This window comes from Rhinolophus sinicus, linkage group LG10 (genome assembly GCF_036562045.2).
Source record: "Rhinolophus sinicus isolate RSC01 linkage group LG10, ASM3656204v1, whole genome shotgun sequence".
Taxonomy (NCBI): Eukaryota; Metazoa; Chordata; class Mammalia; order Chiroptera; family Rhinolophidae; genus Rhinolophus; species Rhinolophus sinicus.
The window spans coordinates 7,219,990-7,235,018 of record NC_133759.1 but is presented as its reverse complement, the minus strand read 5'-3'; the positions used below and the strand labels follow the sequence as shown (position 1 = coordinate 7,235,018).

Below are 15,029 nucleotides of genomic sequence, written 5' to 3'. Positions count from 1 at the left end.
GGGAGCCTGGAAGAGAGACAGAAACCAGCCCAGAGACAGACACCGTGATGGAAATAAGGATGCAAAGAGAAAGAGAAACACAGAGGGACAAAAGGGAGCCTGACATCTAAGCAAGAGCGCTTGCAGCAGGTCCAGGACAAGGACAGGGTGGTAATGGGAGTCCCTGAGGAGAAGCAGCCAGAGACCCAGAGCCCCCTCAGGTCCAAAGACCTCCAGTCACCCACACCCCAGGTCCACTCACCCCCAAGGCACTGTCCATCCCACCCTGACCCTAGTCCTACCAGCAGCAGCAGTGTCCTCTGGGGTGTCAGGGCCACCGGGGCTGCGTGGGGCTGGGGCCGGGCGGTGCTATGCTGTGACCTCACTGTCTGTCCCCTTCAGGGTCCTTTTATCTCCCTCAGCCCCCTGGGGTGGGAGCTGGGGCATGTCTCCTGGCATGAGGCAGTCCCCTACCTATGACTCAGCCCCTCCTGGGGGGCAGTGAGGACATATCCTCAGCTCCCACCCTCTGTACTCCTTTCTGGGGACAAGTTGGGGACTAAGGGTCACAGGACAGTGACCAGGGCTAGACAGAGGGACTCTGCACCCATGCAGGATAGTAGTGACCTCCCAGGAAAAACCTGCCTCCCGACATTCCCATCTCCCCAAACAGTCACCACAGGGGCCTTTTAAAACAGCAGCTTTAATGCCCCCCAAGAAACAGCACCATGTCATCACAGGCTCGGGTCAAAGGGCGGGTCAGACGTAGTCACATCCGCTCACTGCCCACAGCCACCCCCACACTGAGTCATCTGCCAGGGAGGCAGGAGCCACAATGGGGGTTTGTCCACAGTGGGGAAGGCGAGACCCACGGGGACCAAGTCACTGAAATAACGGACAGACTCATGCACGCTCACGTGCACACAAGCCTCTAGCACCAAGGAAAGGGACAGCAGGGTCCTGCTGAGATGCCGACTCCTCTGGGGGTCGCTGAACTTCAACTCATCATCTGGGCCTCAGCTCTGGAGAGCACCTGGTAGGGCAGGTTGGGAGCTGTCTGCAGCCACTTGACTTCATCCAATCCCTAGGCCTCAGAGCAGCACTGGGCAAAGGATCAGTGTGGGAAGGAGCTGGGGCCAGCGGGCGTGGGGGCTCTGACCTCAGAGACGGGGTCCGTGTCAGGTCTCTCAAGGAGGGAGCATGGAGGGGACCATACTAGGGATTCCACAGCTGGGTTCTCTATTCCGTTCTTTGGTCTGGGGGTCTGTACCAGGTCCCACAGTTTGAGGGGACTTCTGACCCGGACCCTGACCCAGGACCTGATATGGATAGGCTCAGTGCCCAGCTCCCTACTGAGGTGGGGGATAGGCTCATACCAGTTCCCTGGCTCTGGACCACCCGGGGTGGGCAGCGGCGTTCGCAGGCCTCACGGGTCCCAAAACGGTTGGCATTCCCTCCACAGCCACCGTAGACAAAGGGGTGACAGGACTCTGTGCCACCTGCCACAGCTCGATGGTACCAGCGCAGGGTGTAGGCAGTACAGGAGCCCTCATCCAGCGGAAGCGAACAGGGGTCTGGGCCGATGGGGGGTCAGGAGGTCAGCAGGGGTGGTGGCAGTCAGAGACGACTGGGGTCGACAAGAGGTCAGCAGGGACCAGCTCTGCCTGCCCCTCCCCGAATCCCACTGGGCCAGCCGCCGTTCTTACCGGCACCATCCCAAGCAGTGTCTGGGTCCTGGTAGTCCTCCACAGAATACTCAGAGTAGTCATACTCGTCATCCTCGGGGGGCACCCGGCCTACATGCAGGGTGGGCCAGGTTTGTGCTGCCCTGCCCCAGCCCACAGGGCGGGGCCAGGCAGGCAGCACTGGTCTCTTGAGTGGGCGCACAAGAGTGTCCATGCGTGTGCTCTGCATGCATGAGCTCCCCGCCTGTCTGGGCTCCACCCACACATGCCCTGGGGGGCCAGCTGTCCTCACCTTCCTCCTCTGCATGAGAGACCTGGAGCACAGGCACGAGGCGGCGCTGGGGGCCAGCGGTGTCTGCGGCATAACTCTGGAGGGGTCCTAGAGCAAGGAGCAGGGGGGCACAGGGCCCTGGGGTCACCGTGATGGCCACCCCAGTCCCACCCCACTAAGAGGACCAGATGAGGAAAGTTCCGGGAGCAGAAAATACCAGAAAACTACTCACGTGACCCGGATGCGATAAACTGGCCCTGGCAGGCTGGAAGGGGCAGAGGGGGCAGGGAGAGAGACAATGAGGGACAGGGCAAGAGACAGACGGAAAGAGGTAGGGAGAGAATCACACACACACACACACACACAGGTATTAGAGATACACCAGAGGGACAGCAGGAGGGAGGGACAGAGAGACAGACAGAAGGAGAGAAAGGAAGAGAAGCAGAGGGAGAGAAAGAGGAAGTAAGGCAGCAGGAAACAGAAAGGACGAGAGGGAAGTTGGGAACAGGTCAGCAAAAGGCAAGAGAGAGAGGGAGAGACAGATGGTCAGAAACAGGCAGACATGAGACAGTGAAGGCAGTCGCACACCGAGAGGACACAGGCATCACTCTCTGATGCCCCTCAAGGCCATCAGAGGTCTCCTGGCCCCATGTCAAGCCTCTGGATCAACGTTGCTCCCACCTTCACCCCCTCCACACATGGCCACACTGGGCAACCAGGAACACTACACGTCCATCCACACCTGCCTGCACGTCTCCCTTGGGGAAGTCTTGTCACCATGTTTTCCTGAAGAACGTGCATCCTTCTGTGTATCCATCCATCTCCGTCCATCTTGACTACTTGCCCCCCACCCCGTAAGTTCTGGGGACCCTGCCTGCCCCTGTCTAGGGGTGCTGGGGTGGAGTGAGGATGGGACACAAGAGACTCTGGGTGGGGCCCCACTCACCGCAGTGCTGACTCATCTCCTGACGCACAAAGCCCCGAATGTCATCCTCCTGGGGGCACCAGACCACAGGGATCACCAAGAACCCACAGATCCCGGGAAGGACAAAGGGCCCATGATGCAGCGATCAAGGAGGGACAGCATCGAGTCGGGCCCATGGCCCAAGGGACCAGGGTGTTGGGTGCAGGAGGAGGACCCCCGCCCACCCTGGCCCACACTCACTGTCAGCGCAGCTTCTCCCTTCTCACCACGGGGGCCAGCAGGTCCTGGCCGCCCCTATGTACAACAGGTGGGACCAGGCTGTGACCTCTGATCTCAGGGACACCAGAGGTCATGCCAATCTCTCACCCCGAGCCCAGGGATCCCCACTCACCTGCTCCCCTCTCTCTCCAGGGGCTCCAGGGGTGCCAGGGGCACCTACCACACTCTGTCCAGGGGGACCTCGCTCACCCTGTCAGACAGAAGGCCAAGTGAGCAGGGTCAGAAGTAGGACAAGTTTGGGATTATAGGTTCAGAGGTTGGGGCAGGGATATTGGGAAATAGGTTACAGGGTCAGAGGTCAGTAAAGTTGGAAAGGTCAAGGAGGTTCAGGGGTCAGAAGTCAGTGTCAGGGCCCCTCACCTTCTGGCCTTGAAGTCCTTCAGATCCTTTGGGACCAACACTGCCAGGCGGCCCAGGGGGACCACTAGAGCCTTCATTGCCCTTGGGACCTGGGAGACCCCCAATTCCTAGGGGGCCCTGAAGAGAAACAGGTCAGGGTCATTGATCAAAGTCCCCAAATATGGACCCACTTCCTGAGAACACAATCCCTTCAGTTCACCATTACCTTGGCCTCAACTTACCCGCTCCCCTTTCTCGCCCTGGTCACCCTTGGGTCCTGACTGCCCATCAAAGCCTCGGTCACCCTGGGAACAGAAAGGAGTATGAGAGACCCTCTACCCTAGCCTCCCTCATCTCAATCACCATAAGCCCTCTGACTCAATGGCCACAACCTTCCGTAACCCGAGCACCACCTGCCGTGCTCCCCATGACCCCGATCCCACTGTAACACCCCCTGCCCTATTTCCCCTACACGGACACTCCCCCTCCATTGATCCCCACTCCCCCTCCATCGTAACCCCTTAGCTCTGATGCGCACATCCCCCTGCTCCACCTCCCAGCCCTCTGTGCTAAATCCCACTGCTACCCCAACCCACCCTGAAACCTTAACCTTCCACCACCTTCCTTCACCTGAAACCCCCATGACCCTACCATAACCTTCCTTGCCCACCCTGAACCCCCGATACCCACTGTCGAGAAGCCCCGTACCTTGGGACCGATCAGGCCCTCTTTGCCAGGGGCCCCCGACTGGCCTGGCAAACCCGGCTCCCCCTGGAGAAGAGAACACATTGAGCTCGGCCCTGGCCCACCATCCTTCCCGTTCTGGGTGTGCCCCGACTCACCATATCTCCCTTGCGTCCTGCCAGCCCCGGGCGACCTGGGGAACCTGCTTCTCCCTACAGGCATCAGGTGGAGGGGTCAGCTTTAGACCCCAGGCCCCCCAGCCACCCACATCCCCCCTCACCTCTGTACCTTATCTCCCTTCTCTCCATCGAGGCCACAGGCTCCCTTAACTCCCCGTTCACCCTGAGGGACAAAAGCAGGTGGAAAAGTGACTTCCAGATACCTCACTCTATAACACAAAACCCTTGACCCTGAAACCACTCTCCAAACAGGTCTCAGACACTCCAACCGCTCACCTTCCAACCTCTGACCTAACATCTCACATTCAACCCTGAATACGCCAATATCTGACCCTCAGGTACCTGACCTCTGACCCCAGATACCTCACCTTCCAACATCAGGCCACCTGAACATGAAAAAAACCCAGTCCCCTTCCCACCTTGAGGCCCCGGGGACCCATGAAGCCAATATCTCCTTTTTCTCCTCGGATACCAGGGGCTCCATCCTTTCCTGGGAATCCCTGGGGAGAGGAGTCAATATGAAGTCGGGAGGTCAGTGAGGGATCAAAAGGAATCAGTCTGGATATAATGGACAGGGAACACCACGGGGGTGAAAGCCACCCCTGGAGGCCAGAGTCACTGGAAGGGCAAGGTTTTCCATGGGGTCACGGGTCACCATGGGGAGGAAGGATCATAGGGGTTACTGTGAAGGTAGGGGCACCTGGCTACATGAGAATACCATGAGACTACTGGGTCACTATAAGGGCCAAAGGTCACCGCCTGGGGATAGGGGCCTGTGGGCATCTTACCGGTTCACCAGGAAATCCTGCAGCACCAGGCTCCCCCTGTGGGAAACACAGATCGGGGAGGGCAACCCTTCAGTGTGAATGTCCCAGTGTGACTGTCCCCAATGCTGGCCTGTTGCATGTGCAGCCACTTGGTGACTCTGGGTCAGGGCCCAGGCTGCACAAAGATCCCATGTGAACACACACATGGCCAACAGTGAGGGAGGCTGGAAATCCTCCAACACTCAGAGGACATCCATGGGACACGTGTGTGTGACGTGTGGCTCTGGGTCTGTGCCTGGGGTGGGACTTGCCTTGGGTCCTGTGAGTCCACGTGCTCCTAGCAACCCGGCTGAGCCCTTGTCACCAGGTTCTCCCTTGGTGCCCTGTGGGAGTGACCAGAAGAGGGACATAATCAGGACCAGGCCAGGGGGGCGGCTTGGAGTATGACTGGGACCTGCCACCTGGGGCAGAGCTCCCCAGTGCCACTCCCACCTGCCACCCCCAGTGGTCCCACCCCTCCCAGCCCGTGCTATACAGCAGGGTGAAGCTGGGAGCTGTGGCCCATGGTGTGGTTCATTTCCCCCAGATTCCTGCCCCTCCCTAAACCTGGGCCCCTAACCTCCCTGGAGTACCCCTAATACCCAACAAGCCCGCGTGCAGTTCCCAGAGGGCTTCTCATAGAGCTGCCGTCCGCAGGCTCCCTCATGACCTCACATCAAGGCCCTTGAGGTCTTTGCAAAGGCTCAGCTGCCCCAGTCACTACGGCCTACAGAGCCCCTCCCCTCGGACTCCCAGAAAGCCTCCCTCCCATCCTCCCTTCCCAGCCTCACAGACCCTCCGTACAGCCCTCACAACCCACAGGAACCCCTCCTGGCCCCATATCGAGTACCCCACCCCCTTCCCCGTACCTTCTCTCCAGGGATCCCACTATCACCCCGAGGTCCTTTTTCGCCATCTGTGCCCCGAGGCCCTCGTTCACCCTGGGTCAGGGGTCAGAAGTCAGGGTCAGGGGCTGGAGGTCCCTCACCCTCTGAGGATTGGAGCTCTCAGGTCTCCTGGCCCAGCTCCCATAGGAGTGCCGCCCACACCCAAGGGAGACCCAGTCTGAGCATGGAGCAGACCCACTCACCCTGTCTCCCTTGGCACCCGGTGGCCCCGGAGGCCCCACAGTTACAGCTGAGTCACCCTGAGTGGATGGACAGTCAGGGGTGTCAGGAGTACCCTTAGCCCCTTGCCCCTGCCGTCCCCCACGCCCACACTCACCCTGTCACCCTTCAGCCCTGCGGTTCCAGGGTCACCCTGTTGGGTAGAAGAGTGTGAGTCACCCAAACGGAGAAGTCCCAGGTCCTGAATAACATGACCCATCCCCCACCCCCACTCACCCCAGGAGCCTTTTCTCCTCATACTGACCTTCTCCCCACGTTCCCCCCGGCCGCCTGGGAGGCCCTGTGTGAGAGAAGAAGACTGGGCTAAGGGACTTTGGGGGAACTAGTAGGGAGACAGGTCAGGAAAGGGGCAGGGAGGACTGAGGGGGCTCCAGGGGAATAGAGGAGCCAGTCTGCAAGGTTCAGGGTTGCAAGAAACCATGGCTCCCCACAAGGACCAGAGAGTAGACAGAGAGAACCAGCAGAAGGCACGGATGGTCCCAAGGGCACAGGCAGGTGATGAAGTCACACCACTGGTGCTTTCCCCAAGGGAACCCACCATAAGTCCTCGGGGTCCCTCCTGGCCAGGGCGGCCATCTTCACCCTAGATGGTGACATTACATTCACTGACTCAGAAGTTGGATTCAGAGGCAAGATCTGTAAAAAAGGGAGACCCAGTGTGGCTCCCTACAGTGGGCTATGGCTACAGAGCAAGACGTACGTACCCGGACACCTGGCTCCCCACGCTCGCCGCGGGCCCCAGGCAGCCCTACTCCAGGGTCTCCCTGGAGATCAATAAGACACCAGGGATAAGTGACAAGAATCAGTGGGCAACAGATTCATGAGAGCTCAGTGGAGGTTGGAAGTGGTGACAGGGTCAGTGGAGGCTGGAGGAAGTGACAGGGTCAGTGGAGGTTGAAGGGGGTGACGAGATACAGGAAAGAGCCAGGAGCATGGTCTCATCTACCTTGTCTCCTTTGAGTCCAGAGGCCCCAGGCACTCCCTGTGGACAGAGTGAGGTGACAGTCCCGTACCCCTCAAAGGTGCACACACATACCAAGTAGTGTGGCATAGTCCCCAGCCTAAGTTCTCACATGAACAGACTCCAACACAGGAATCAGACACATGGGGGGTTGGGGCAGTTCTACTCACCGCTGACCCTGGAGGTCCAGGTGGCCCCAACGGACCTGGAGCTCCCTCTCTCCCTGGGGGGCCGGCCAGACCCTAACAGAAAAATAAGGTAAGAAAGGTAGAGAGTGACTTGGGAACTCTCCTCTCCCTCTGCCTCCCAAGACTGGGAGCCCCTGCGACAGGGCCTGGGCCCCCTTCTCCTCATCCACTATTGGATTCAGATGTCCTGAAGGCACCACCTTCCTACACGCTGCTCCCAGCACCCTTACCCGCTCTCCGGGGGCACCTGGCTGACCCATCTCTCCTCGAAGGCCTGGCTGACCAGGAAACCCGACGACACCAGGAGCACCGGGGGGACCAGGGAGGCCCGAGTCTCCCTGGAACAGAGATAGCAAAGGGAGGAGTGGTCCAGCAGCACCCCTTCCCAGGACTAGTCCCAGAATGCCCTCTTCCGGGAGCACCTTTCTCTTTACGAGATGGGCTGCTGCCCAATTCATGAATCGTTCAATAAAACCAAGTAGATCTTTGAAAAAAAAGAATGCCCTCTTCCTCCCACCGCCAGGGGACCCCTGCCCACTGCCCCTACCACTGGGGATAGGGCAGAGACTTACCTTTAGACCTGGAGGACCAGTTTGCCCAGGGGGGCCCTGGACCCCGACTCCTGGGTCACCCTTCAAGGTAAGAGGGGTCAGATCAGGCTCAGGGAGTCTCAGGACCATGACCCCTCACAGGGACACTTTGGGGCACACATACCTTCTGACCCTTGAGTCCTGGAGCGCCTTTAAAACCCTAAAAAAACCAAAGTAAACAGCTCTTGAGAGGGTAGGAACATGTACCCAGAGCTTAGATATGACCTTAAAATAGTCCCAGGTGAGTGCAGATGTGATCGCAGACACATGGAAAGTCAGAAATGTGACCAAGGATTGGCTCACGGGAATTCAGAGGTGGCCATGGTTTCACGAGGGCACAGACAGAGGGACGTTCAGGCCTGACCACAGACACATGGAGCTCACACATGAGCACCGAGCACCGACATGTGGGACCGTGCATGTGAGTGCAGATACAGGAGGGGGGACTCAGACACGTCCCATCCCCGGGAGCTCAGGTGTGACCACAGACATGAAGTCAGATCTATGGAGCACAGAGAGGACGGGAAAAGGTGCAGCATAAACATGACCAAGGAGGCACACAAGACTCCGCTGGGTCCTGAGACCTGGGAAATCAGACAGGAGCACACGTGTGCTCACACAGGGTAAGGAACAGAATGAGGATTGGCACATGGAAGCAAAGATGGAGCCCCAGCCCTGGGAGTGTGTGCTTCCGGGAGCAGGACCCTGAATGCAGGGATGGGCGGCCAGGCTCTGGTTCAGACAGGTGCATGGGCCTAGGAATGGTCCCATATGTCCCTAACTGCACTCCTCAACCCAGGCTCAGACTTGCCCAGACCACAGACTCACATCTTCCCCAGGGTCTCCGGGCTCCCCTGCACGGCCGGCTTCACCCTGCACAGAAAGTGTGGTGAGGGGGTCTGGCCACGCAACTTCACCCCTCCCTGCCCAGAGCTCAGGCCCTCGGACCAGGCCCACCTCACCTTCTCACCCCGTGGCCCTGGCAGTCCTCGGTCACCTTTGGCTCCCTGTAGAGATGGGTTAGGAGGCAACATGGGGCATCAGGGACAAGACAGAGGAGACTCAAGGAGGATGGCATGAAGCCTGGGGTCAAATGGGGGACATGTTGTGGACGTTGACAGTCATGAGGGAGGGTGCACTATGCTTCTGGACGTTCCACACTCACCGGCTCTCCCACCAGGTCTCCAGCAAGGCCTCCAGGGGCTCCCTGTGAGGGAGAGGGCTCAGTGGGGTTCCTTGGCCCCACCACTTGGCCCCTCTTCCCAGGCCCCCCACACACTCACCTTCTCTCCCTTGGCTCCAGGGGGCCCGACCACAGTCTGTGGGGAATGTCTAGTGAGTTACCTTGCTTCCTGCCGTATCTCCCCAATCCCGCTGCCCCCTGCCCTCTTGGATGAGAGGTTCAAACTAGGCTGGAGGTGGGGTCAAAAATCACCTGTCCAGGGGCCCCCATGGGTCCAGGTTCTCCTTTAGATCCGACAGGGCCGGGCAGACCTGGTGACCCCTGTGGCAGAGCAGCATGAGGAACTCAGTGCTTCTCCACCGCACTCTCCCCGTGTCCCAGCCCTCCCCTTCTCTTCCTCCTCCAGGCGCCCCATCACAGGCCTGCAGCATGCTCCCCTCAACACACACCGGCACACCAGGGGCTCCTCTGTCTCCATCTTTTCCACTGGCACCATCACGACCTGGGGCGCCCGGCTTCCCTGTCTCCCCCTGAGCAGGAAGAGCTCTGTCAGGGGCCTGCCCGTCGCCCCCCAACCTCTGCAGCCCAGCCCTGACCCTCAGAACTCACCACTTGTCCAGGCAAACCTGGTGCCCCCTGAGGACCCTGAGGGACAGAAGTTAAATGTCAGGGAGACACAGGAGAACACGGGACTCAGCGGACAGGGACACGGTGTCCCTGCTGGGGCCAGAAGGGACTCACTCACCACAAGGCCTGAAGAACCAGGGGGGCCGGGAAGTCCCACAGGTCCAGTAGGTCCAGGCAGGCCCTGGGAGAAGAAAAAGTTCAGGGCAGTGCCAACCCTGCCTGGCTCCCTGTGACTCTGACCCACGAGCTGGGCCACTCACCCGTCCTGGTGGTCCTGTCTCTCCAGGCTCCCCCTGTCAAAAACCCAGAGACTGAGTGAGGCCCCAGATGGACAGGAGGCTCCTCAGCCCGGGCCATAAGCAGAGCCCCCAGGGATGGGACACCTTGGTGCGCAGCCTCATTGCAAGGCACTGACATCCCAGGAGGTTGGCAGATGTTATCCTGGTGCAGACATGGCTCGAAGGAGCCTCCTCCTCCTTCCAACCACATACCTGCACACATCTGTACTCACCTTCAGGCCAGAAGGTCCCTGGGGTCCCGAGGGGCCAGCGAGACCCTAGAGAAAAGTGTCAAGGGCAGGGGATAAGGGTCAGAGTTATCTGTCTGGGCTCAGAGATTAACATAAACAAGGCCTGGCTCATCAATGGGGACCAACACCTGTCCCACCCCCACGAGCCAGTGCTCTGTCACTCACCGGGGCACCTGGTGGTCCAGGGTCTCCATGGCCACCCTGTTGGAGAGAGAAAGAGTCTGATAAGGGGGAGCCAGACCCACCCCACCAGAAAAATTGAGGCAGTACTGCCCATGGTGGGGGTTGGGCACAGGATGGGAGCATAAGGGATGAGGATTCTGGGGTACTCACCGCCGGGCCAGGGGCCCCCCTTGGACCTTGCAGACCCTGGATAGAAAAGGGAGCGGCTGAGCCTCAATCTGGGCCTTACTTGGATCTCTTTCCGCCCCCTAGAGGCCTTTGCCTGGGGGGCCCATTTCTGTGTCCCCATTGCTCCTTGGCACAGGTCACCCATAGCCATGGACTGCCCCTCATGGATGACACACATATTCCTGTGTGCACACACACAGCCACCTCCCAGACATCATGCAGCTGCACTCGCACCCGGGCACACAGGCACACACCCGTCCCTGGTCACTGAGCACAGTGGGGAGCAGCTTTCCCCAGAACCTGGACCGAGCTGGTCCTGCCACCACTCACCGGCTTCCCTTCAGGCCCAGCCACGCCGCGCTCCCCTGGTAGACCCTGCAGAGAAGAGGTTTCAGGCCGCACTCTCCTTGCCCCCCACCCCAGCTCCCCCCAGACAGGCCATGCACACTCCAGTCCAGACAACGCAAGTAAGAGCCATGTGCTGGCACACATGTGCCAGCGGACAAGGACTCACCGGGCTGCCACTATGACCACTCTGTCCAGGCTCTCCCCGGTCTCCTTTGATGCCTGGCACACCCTGCAGGCGGAGTGTCATGCTTGAACCCCCAGGCACTGCCATGTGCCCACATACACCCCACCCTGGTTTGCCCCCATAGAGGAGAGGGAGGCCTCACCCTGTCTCCTTTGGGGCCTCGGTCGCCATCACTGCCTGGCTCCCCCTGTGGGGATGACATGTCAAGCCAGGCCCTGGTGCCATGGCAAGGGGTGGCCTCCAGGTTGATCCCACACACTGACCTTAGCGCCCTTGAGTCCAGGGAATCCAGGACCTGGCTCGTCTACAGCCACCTACAAGCACAAGGTCATAGGGGAGAGAGATGTGTCTGTCACAGAGGCATGGAAGGGTCATCCCAGATCCCAGGATCCTAGAGGGTTATGGGGTCTGAGACCACGTGGAGTTTCTGGGGCCTTCACTAATGGTGGCTTCCTAGTGACAGCCAGTCGCAGGCCTAGTGCAGGGCTAGGGTGATCACCTTGGGGCCAGGGGGGCCGGGGGGGCCAGGGATTCCAGGAGGGCCATCTCTGCCCTGTAGAAAAGAAGGAGACAGGTGGCTGGGCCAGCACAGCCTCCAGGTCATCCCACCTCATGAAGCCCCTCACAGCTCACCTGTTCTCCGCGTTCTCCTTTCTCTCCCCGTTCTCCCTGGAGTGCAGAGAGCAGAGTGGGGGTTATGTTTGTGTGGAGTCCAGCTCTTCCCGACTCCACTTCCCTGGCCCTCCCAGCCAGCCCCCAGGCTCACCCTCTCTCCTGGCCTTCCTGGCTCTCCCACACCCCCAGCCGAGCCTGGGAGCCCAGGAATACCAGGCTTTCCAGGCTCCCCAGCCAGGCCAGGAGGCCCAGGGGAGCCCCTCTCCCCAAGGGCCAGGCCAGGTGGCCCCTGAGGGCCTGGGTCTCCACGATCTCCCTTTGGCCCACGGTCACCAGAAAAGCCGATTGGTCCCTGGAGGAACAGAAGAGTGGAAGCTGGTGGCTGTACAAGCACACCCTCCACAGGGCACCCGCTACTGAGCAGTCAGCACACACCTCCTTGCCTGGGGGGCCCCGCTCGCCTGGGTCCCCCTTGGGGCCACGCCGCCGGTCAGGCACTGGCAGGAAGCTGCCTGAGCTCTCGTCCCAGGTCTCCACAATCTCCCGCAGGGCAGACGCCTGAGTGACAGCAGCGGTGGGAGGAACATGGCCCATTACTGCAGCCCCCCATGCCCTGGCCCAGCCCCATGAGGCCTCTACCAGCGCCCATGCCCAGCCCCCAAACAACCTACCTTGATGCCAATGTTTTCCAGCAACCGCTCCACATTCTGGAAACACAAGCTGAATAAGGGGTTGTCGACAGAGAAGCCCTGCCTCTGCCCCACACTGTCCCCAGAAATAGCCTCCATGCCCTCTTCCTCAGGCCTCCTACCAGAAGACCCTTAACCCTTGGTTGAAGAGGCTCGAGGCGCCTGGAGCCCCTCCCTGGCACGCCCCCAATGCCCAGTCTCCCCTGAGTAGACTACAGGAATCCCAGTCGGGCAGACAGCCCAGTACATGGGACAGAACATGTGGGGTCTCATAGCAAGAGGCAGGGGAATAGAGAGGTGGCCCCTGGAGGCACGCACACGAGTCAAGGACCAGCTCCCCAGCTCCACTCACCGTCACACTCCCAGGCTCTCCTCTCAGGCCGCGCTCTCCAGGGAGGCCCTGGAGACACCAAGACAGAAGCTGCTGGACCCAGCTTGTGGGGCATGTATGTGTATATGTGGGTGCTGTGGCTACCTGGGCATGGGAAAAGGGGGGTGCCTCACCTGTTCACCTTTGGATCCACTGTCCCCGCGGTCACCCTGAGAACAAATAATGATCAGGTCGGGGAATGCCCCTCACCACACCCCCTATTCAGCATATGCACACTCACCTTGGGGCCCAGACTTCCTGGAACACCAGGAAAACCCTGCAATATGACAGGACACAAAGGGTCACACAGGACCATGGCATGCTGGGAGGGTATCTGGTGGGAACACAATAGCCCCTGTTGCTCCCAAGTCCTAACGTGACCCTGGACACTCACCTGGCCAGGAGGGCCGACCTGCCCTGGGAGGCCTGGGGGGCCCGGGAGTCCAGGGCTACCAGGAGCTCCACGCTCACCCTTGGGGCCATCGTGACCCTGTGGAGGATGCAGCCAGCATCAGGACCCTGAGACCTCAGAAAAGATTGAAGCCATATATCACAGGGTCAGGGTCATAGGTTAGAGGTTACAGAAGACTCCAGCACTCACTTCTCTCCCAGGGGCGCCCGAATCTCCCTTCTCTCCCTATGGAAGACAAAGGTGCTTCAGACACGGCCCCGATTTGAGGCCAGAGAAGATTCCAAATGAGGGGCTTTACCTTTCTCCCGTCTTCTCCGGGGTCCCCAGGTTCTCCCTGCGGGCAGAGGACTCATATCAGCCCAAACGTTCACTGGCATCTGGCTACAAGACGCTGTCTTGGTGGATCTCAGGTGACGAACTGACTGTAGCTCCAAGCCCGTGTGTGTCTCAGAGCACGACGGTGACCCTCTGAGCGAGCTGTGCACACCTGAGGGTGTGCCTGCATGCTCTCCTCGCCTCCACCCTTAACTGCACGTCCACCTGTCTCTGGCTTCTGAGATGGAACCCCACATCTATGCATCTCTGGGGGCGCTGAGTGTCCACGTGTCCTGGGTCTGTATATATCAGCACGTGTACCTGTGCATGGGTCTTTGTGTCCTGGTAGGTGACACTGGGTAGGTGTCTCAGTCTGTCTGCACGTCTTGATCTGTGTCTGCATATGGGCAGGGGCTTATAAGGTTTGCACAGATGGACATGTGTCTGCATGCCCCTGGTGCCTTGAGAACTGTCTGTGTGACTTGACTGCAAGTCTTGTGTGTATCTTAATATGTGTGGCCGTATGTATGCGAGTGACTGTGGATATAAATGCATGTGTCAGTATGTCCCAGAAAACGTCACATGTCAGAGCCTGGGATATATGTCTCATCATGTCTCAACACAGGTCCACGTGTGGCCGTGTGTGCGGCCGTGTCTTAGCATGTATCTGTGTCTGGGCGGAGGTGTTTGTGTGTCAACATGTCTCCACGTGTCCCTGATGCGGCTTTACCCGTGTCTGCACCTGTCAGTCTGTGTCTATAGCTCCTCACCTGTGCTGCGGGGTGGGTTATTTTAGCATGAGTCTGCCCATCTGAGCACAAGCCAGCATGTCCACCTAACTCACTGTGTCTGCGAGGCTGCTTGTGTGCGCGCGGACGAGTGTTTCAGAATGTGTCTGTGTGTCTGCACAAGGTCGCGGGTGTTGGGCTGTCTCGGCAAGTGTCTGCATGTGAGCCCCATGTGTATGTATGCCTCTGGGCTGTGCCCATGTGCTGGCATCTGTCAGCCGGTTTGCTGTGTCTGCTCTGGACACTCACGTTTTTCCCATTCAGGCCTGGCTTGCCATCGTCGCCTGGCTTTCCCTGTGGAAACAGATCATTGTTCAGGAGGCAGGATTGGGGTGAGGGCAGTAAGGAGGCATGAAAGCTAGGACTTACCAGTGCTCCAGGGGGGCCGGGGGGGCCAGGAGGTCCCTGTTCTCCTCGGAGGCCCGGAAGCCCCTGGAAAAAGTCTTTGCTAGGATTGAGGGGAACACTGAGATACACCCTGGGCATACCCATGGACTTGGAGGACCCCACTAAGAGTAGAGACCCCCAGAATTGGGAGGTGCCATTGATATCCCCTGAGGCAGAGACCCCAAGGGTTAGGGGGCCCCTGCTGAAATTCTTGAGGG

General features: G+C 59.5%; 1 protein-coding gene across 1 annotated transcript in view; it reads right to left on the bottom strand.

The window, feature by feature from the left end:
- Window positions 1–663: 663 nt before the first annotated feature.
- LOC109443487 (uncharacterized) overlaps window positions 664–15,029 on the bottom strand; it is a 31,086-nt gene continuing 16,720 nt past the window's right edge. The window contains exons 63-118 of the mRNA XM_019723923.2: window positions 14,794–14,856; window positions 14,674–14,718; window positions 13,620–13,655; window positions 13,511–13,546; window positions 13,304–13,399; window positions 13,151–13,186; window positions 13,044–13,079; window positions 12,892–12,939; window positions 12,522–12,557; window positions 12,286–12,408; window positions 12,002–12,202; window positions 11,869–11,904; window positions 11,735–11,788; window positions 11,499–11,549; window positions 11,378–11,422; window positions 11,218–11,280; window positions 11,034–11,078; window positions 10,686–10,721; window positions 10,518–10,553; window positions 10,335–10,379; window positions 10,084–10,116; window positions 9,942–10,004; window positions 9,806–9,841; window positions 9,646–9,726; window positions 9,449–9,517; window positions 9,297–9,332; window positions 9,179–9,220; window positions 8,976–9,020; window positions 8,842–8,886; window positions 8,138–8,173; window positions 7,996–8,055; window positions 7,654–7,761; window positions 7,406–7,477; window positions 7,221–7,256; window positions 6,979–7,038; window positions 6,813–6,857; window positions 6,519–6,554; window positions 6,372–6,407; window positions 6,238–6,294; window positions 6,017–6,088; window positions 5,420–5,491; window positions 5,130–5,165; window positions 4,761–4,841; window positions 4,451–4,504; window positions 4,321–4,374; window positions 4,187–4,249; window positions 3,721–3,783; window positions 3,500–3,616; window positions 3,252–3,329; window positions 3,101–3,154; window positions 2,882–2,930; window positions 2,168–2,200; window positions 1,957–2,043; window positions 1,686–1,775; window positions 1,356–1,553; window positions 664–1,012 (exon numbers count right to left, since the gene is read on the bottom strand). Coding sequence (XP_019579482.2) covers window positions 996–1,012; window positions 1,356–1,553; window positions 1,686–1,775; window positions 1,957–2,043; window positions 2,168–2,200; window positions 2,882–2,930; window positions 3,101–3,154; window positions 3,252–3,329; window positions 3,500–3,616; window positions 3,721–3,783; window positions 4,187–4,249; window positions 4,321–4,374; window positions 4,451–4,504; window positions 4,761–4,841; window positions 5,130–5,165; window positions 5,420–5,491; window positions 6,017–6,088; window positions 6,238–6,294; window positions 6,372–6,407; window positions 6,519–6,554; window positions 6,813–6,857; window positions 6,979–7,038; window positions 7,221–7,256; window positions 7,406–7,477; window positions 7,654–7,761; window positions 7,996–8,055; window positions 8,138–8,173; window positions 8,842–8,886; window positions 8,976–9,020; window positions 9,179–9,220; window positions 9,297–9,332; window positions 9,449–9,517; window positions 9,646–9,726; window positions 9,806–9,841; window positions 9,942–10,004; window positions 10,084–10,116; window positions 10,335–10,379; window positions 10,518–10,553; window positions 10,686–10,721; window positions 11,034–11,078; window positions 11,218–11,280; window positions 11,378–11,422; window positions 11,499–11,549; window positions 11,735–11,788; window positions 11,869–11,904; window positions 12,002–12,202; window positions 12,286–12,408; window positions 12,522–12,557; window positions 12,892–12,939; window positions 13,044–13,079; window positions 13,151–13,186; window positions 13,304–13,399; window positions 13,511–13,546; window positions 13,620–13,655; window positions 14,674–14,718; window positions 14,794–14,856 — 3,381 coding nt within the window. The 3' untranslated portion in view covers window positions 664–995. The remainder of the gene's footprint in view (window positions 1,013–1,355; window positions 1,554–1,685; window positions 1,776–1,956; window positions 2,044–2,167; window positions 2,201–2,881; window positions 2,931–3,100; window positions 3,155–3,251; window positions 3,330–3,499; window positions 3,617–3,720; window positions 3,784–4,186; window positions 4,250–4,320; window positions 4,375–4,450; window positions 4,505–4,760; window positions 4,842–5,129; window positions 5,166–5,419; window positions 5,492–6,016; window positions 6,089–6,237; window positions 6,295–6,371; window positions 6,408–6,518; window positions 6,555–6,812; window positions 6,858–6,978; window positions 7,039–7,220; window positions 7,257–7,405; window positions 7,478–7,653; window positions 7,762–7,995; window positions 8,056–8,137; window positions 8,174–8,841; window positions 8,887–8,975; window positions 9,021–9,178; window positions 9,221–9,296; window positions 9,333–9,448; window positions 9,518–9,645; window positions 9,727–9,805; window positions 9,842–9,941; window positions 10,005–10,083; window positions 10,117–10,334; window positions 10,380–10,517; window positions 10,554–10,685; window positions 10,722–11,033; window positions 11,079–11,217; window positions 11,281–11,377; window positions 11,423–11,498; window positions 11,550–11,734; window positions 11,789–11,868; window positions 11,905–12,001; window positions 12,203–12,285; window positions 12,409–12,521; window positions 12,558–12,891; window positions 12,940–13,043; window positions 13,080–13,150; window positions 13,187–13,303; window positions 13,400–13,510; window positions 13,547–13,619; window positions 13,656–14,673; window positions 14,719–14,793; window positions 14,857–15,029) is intronic.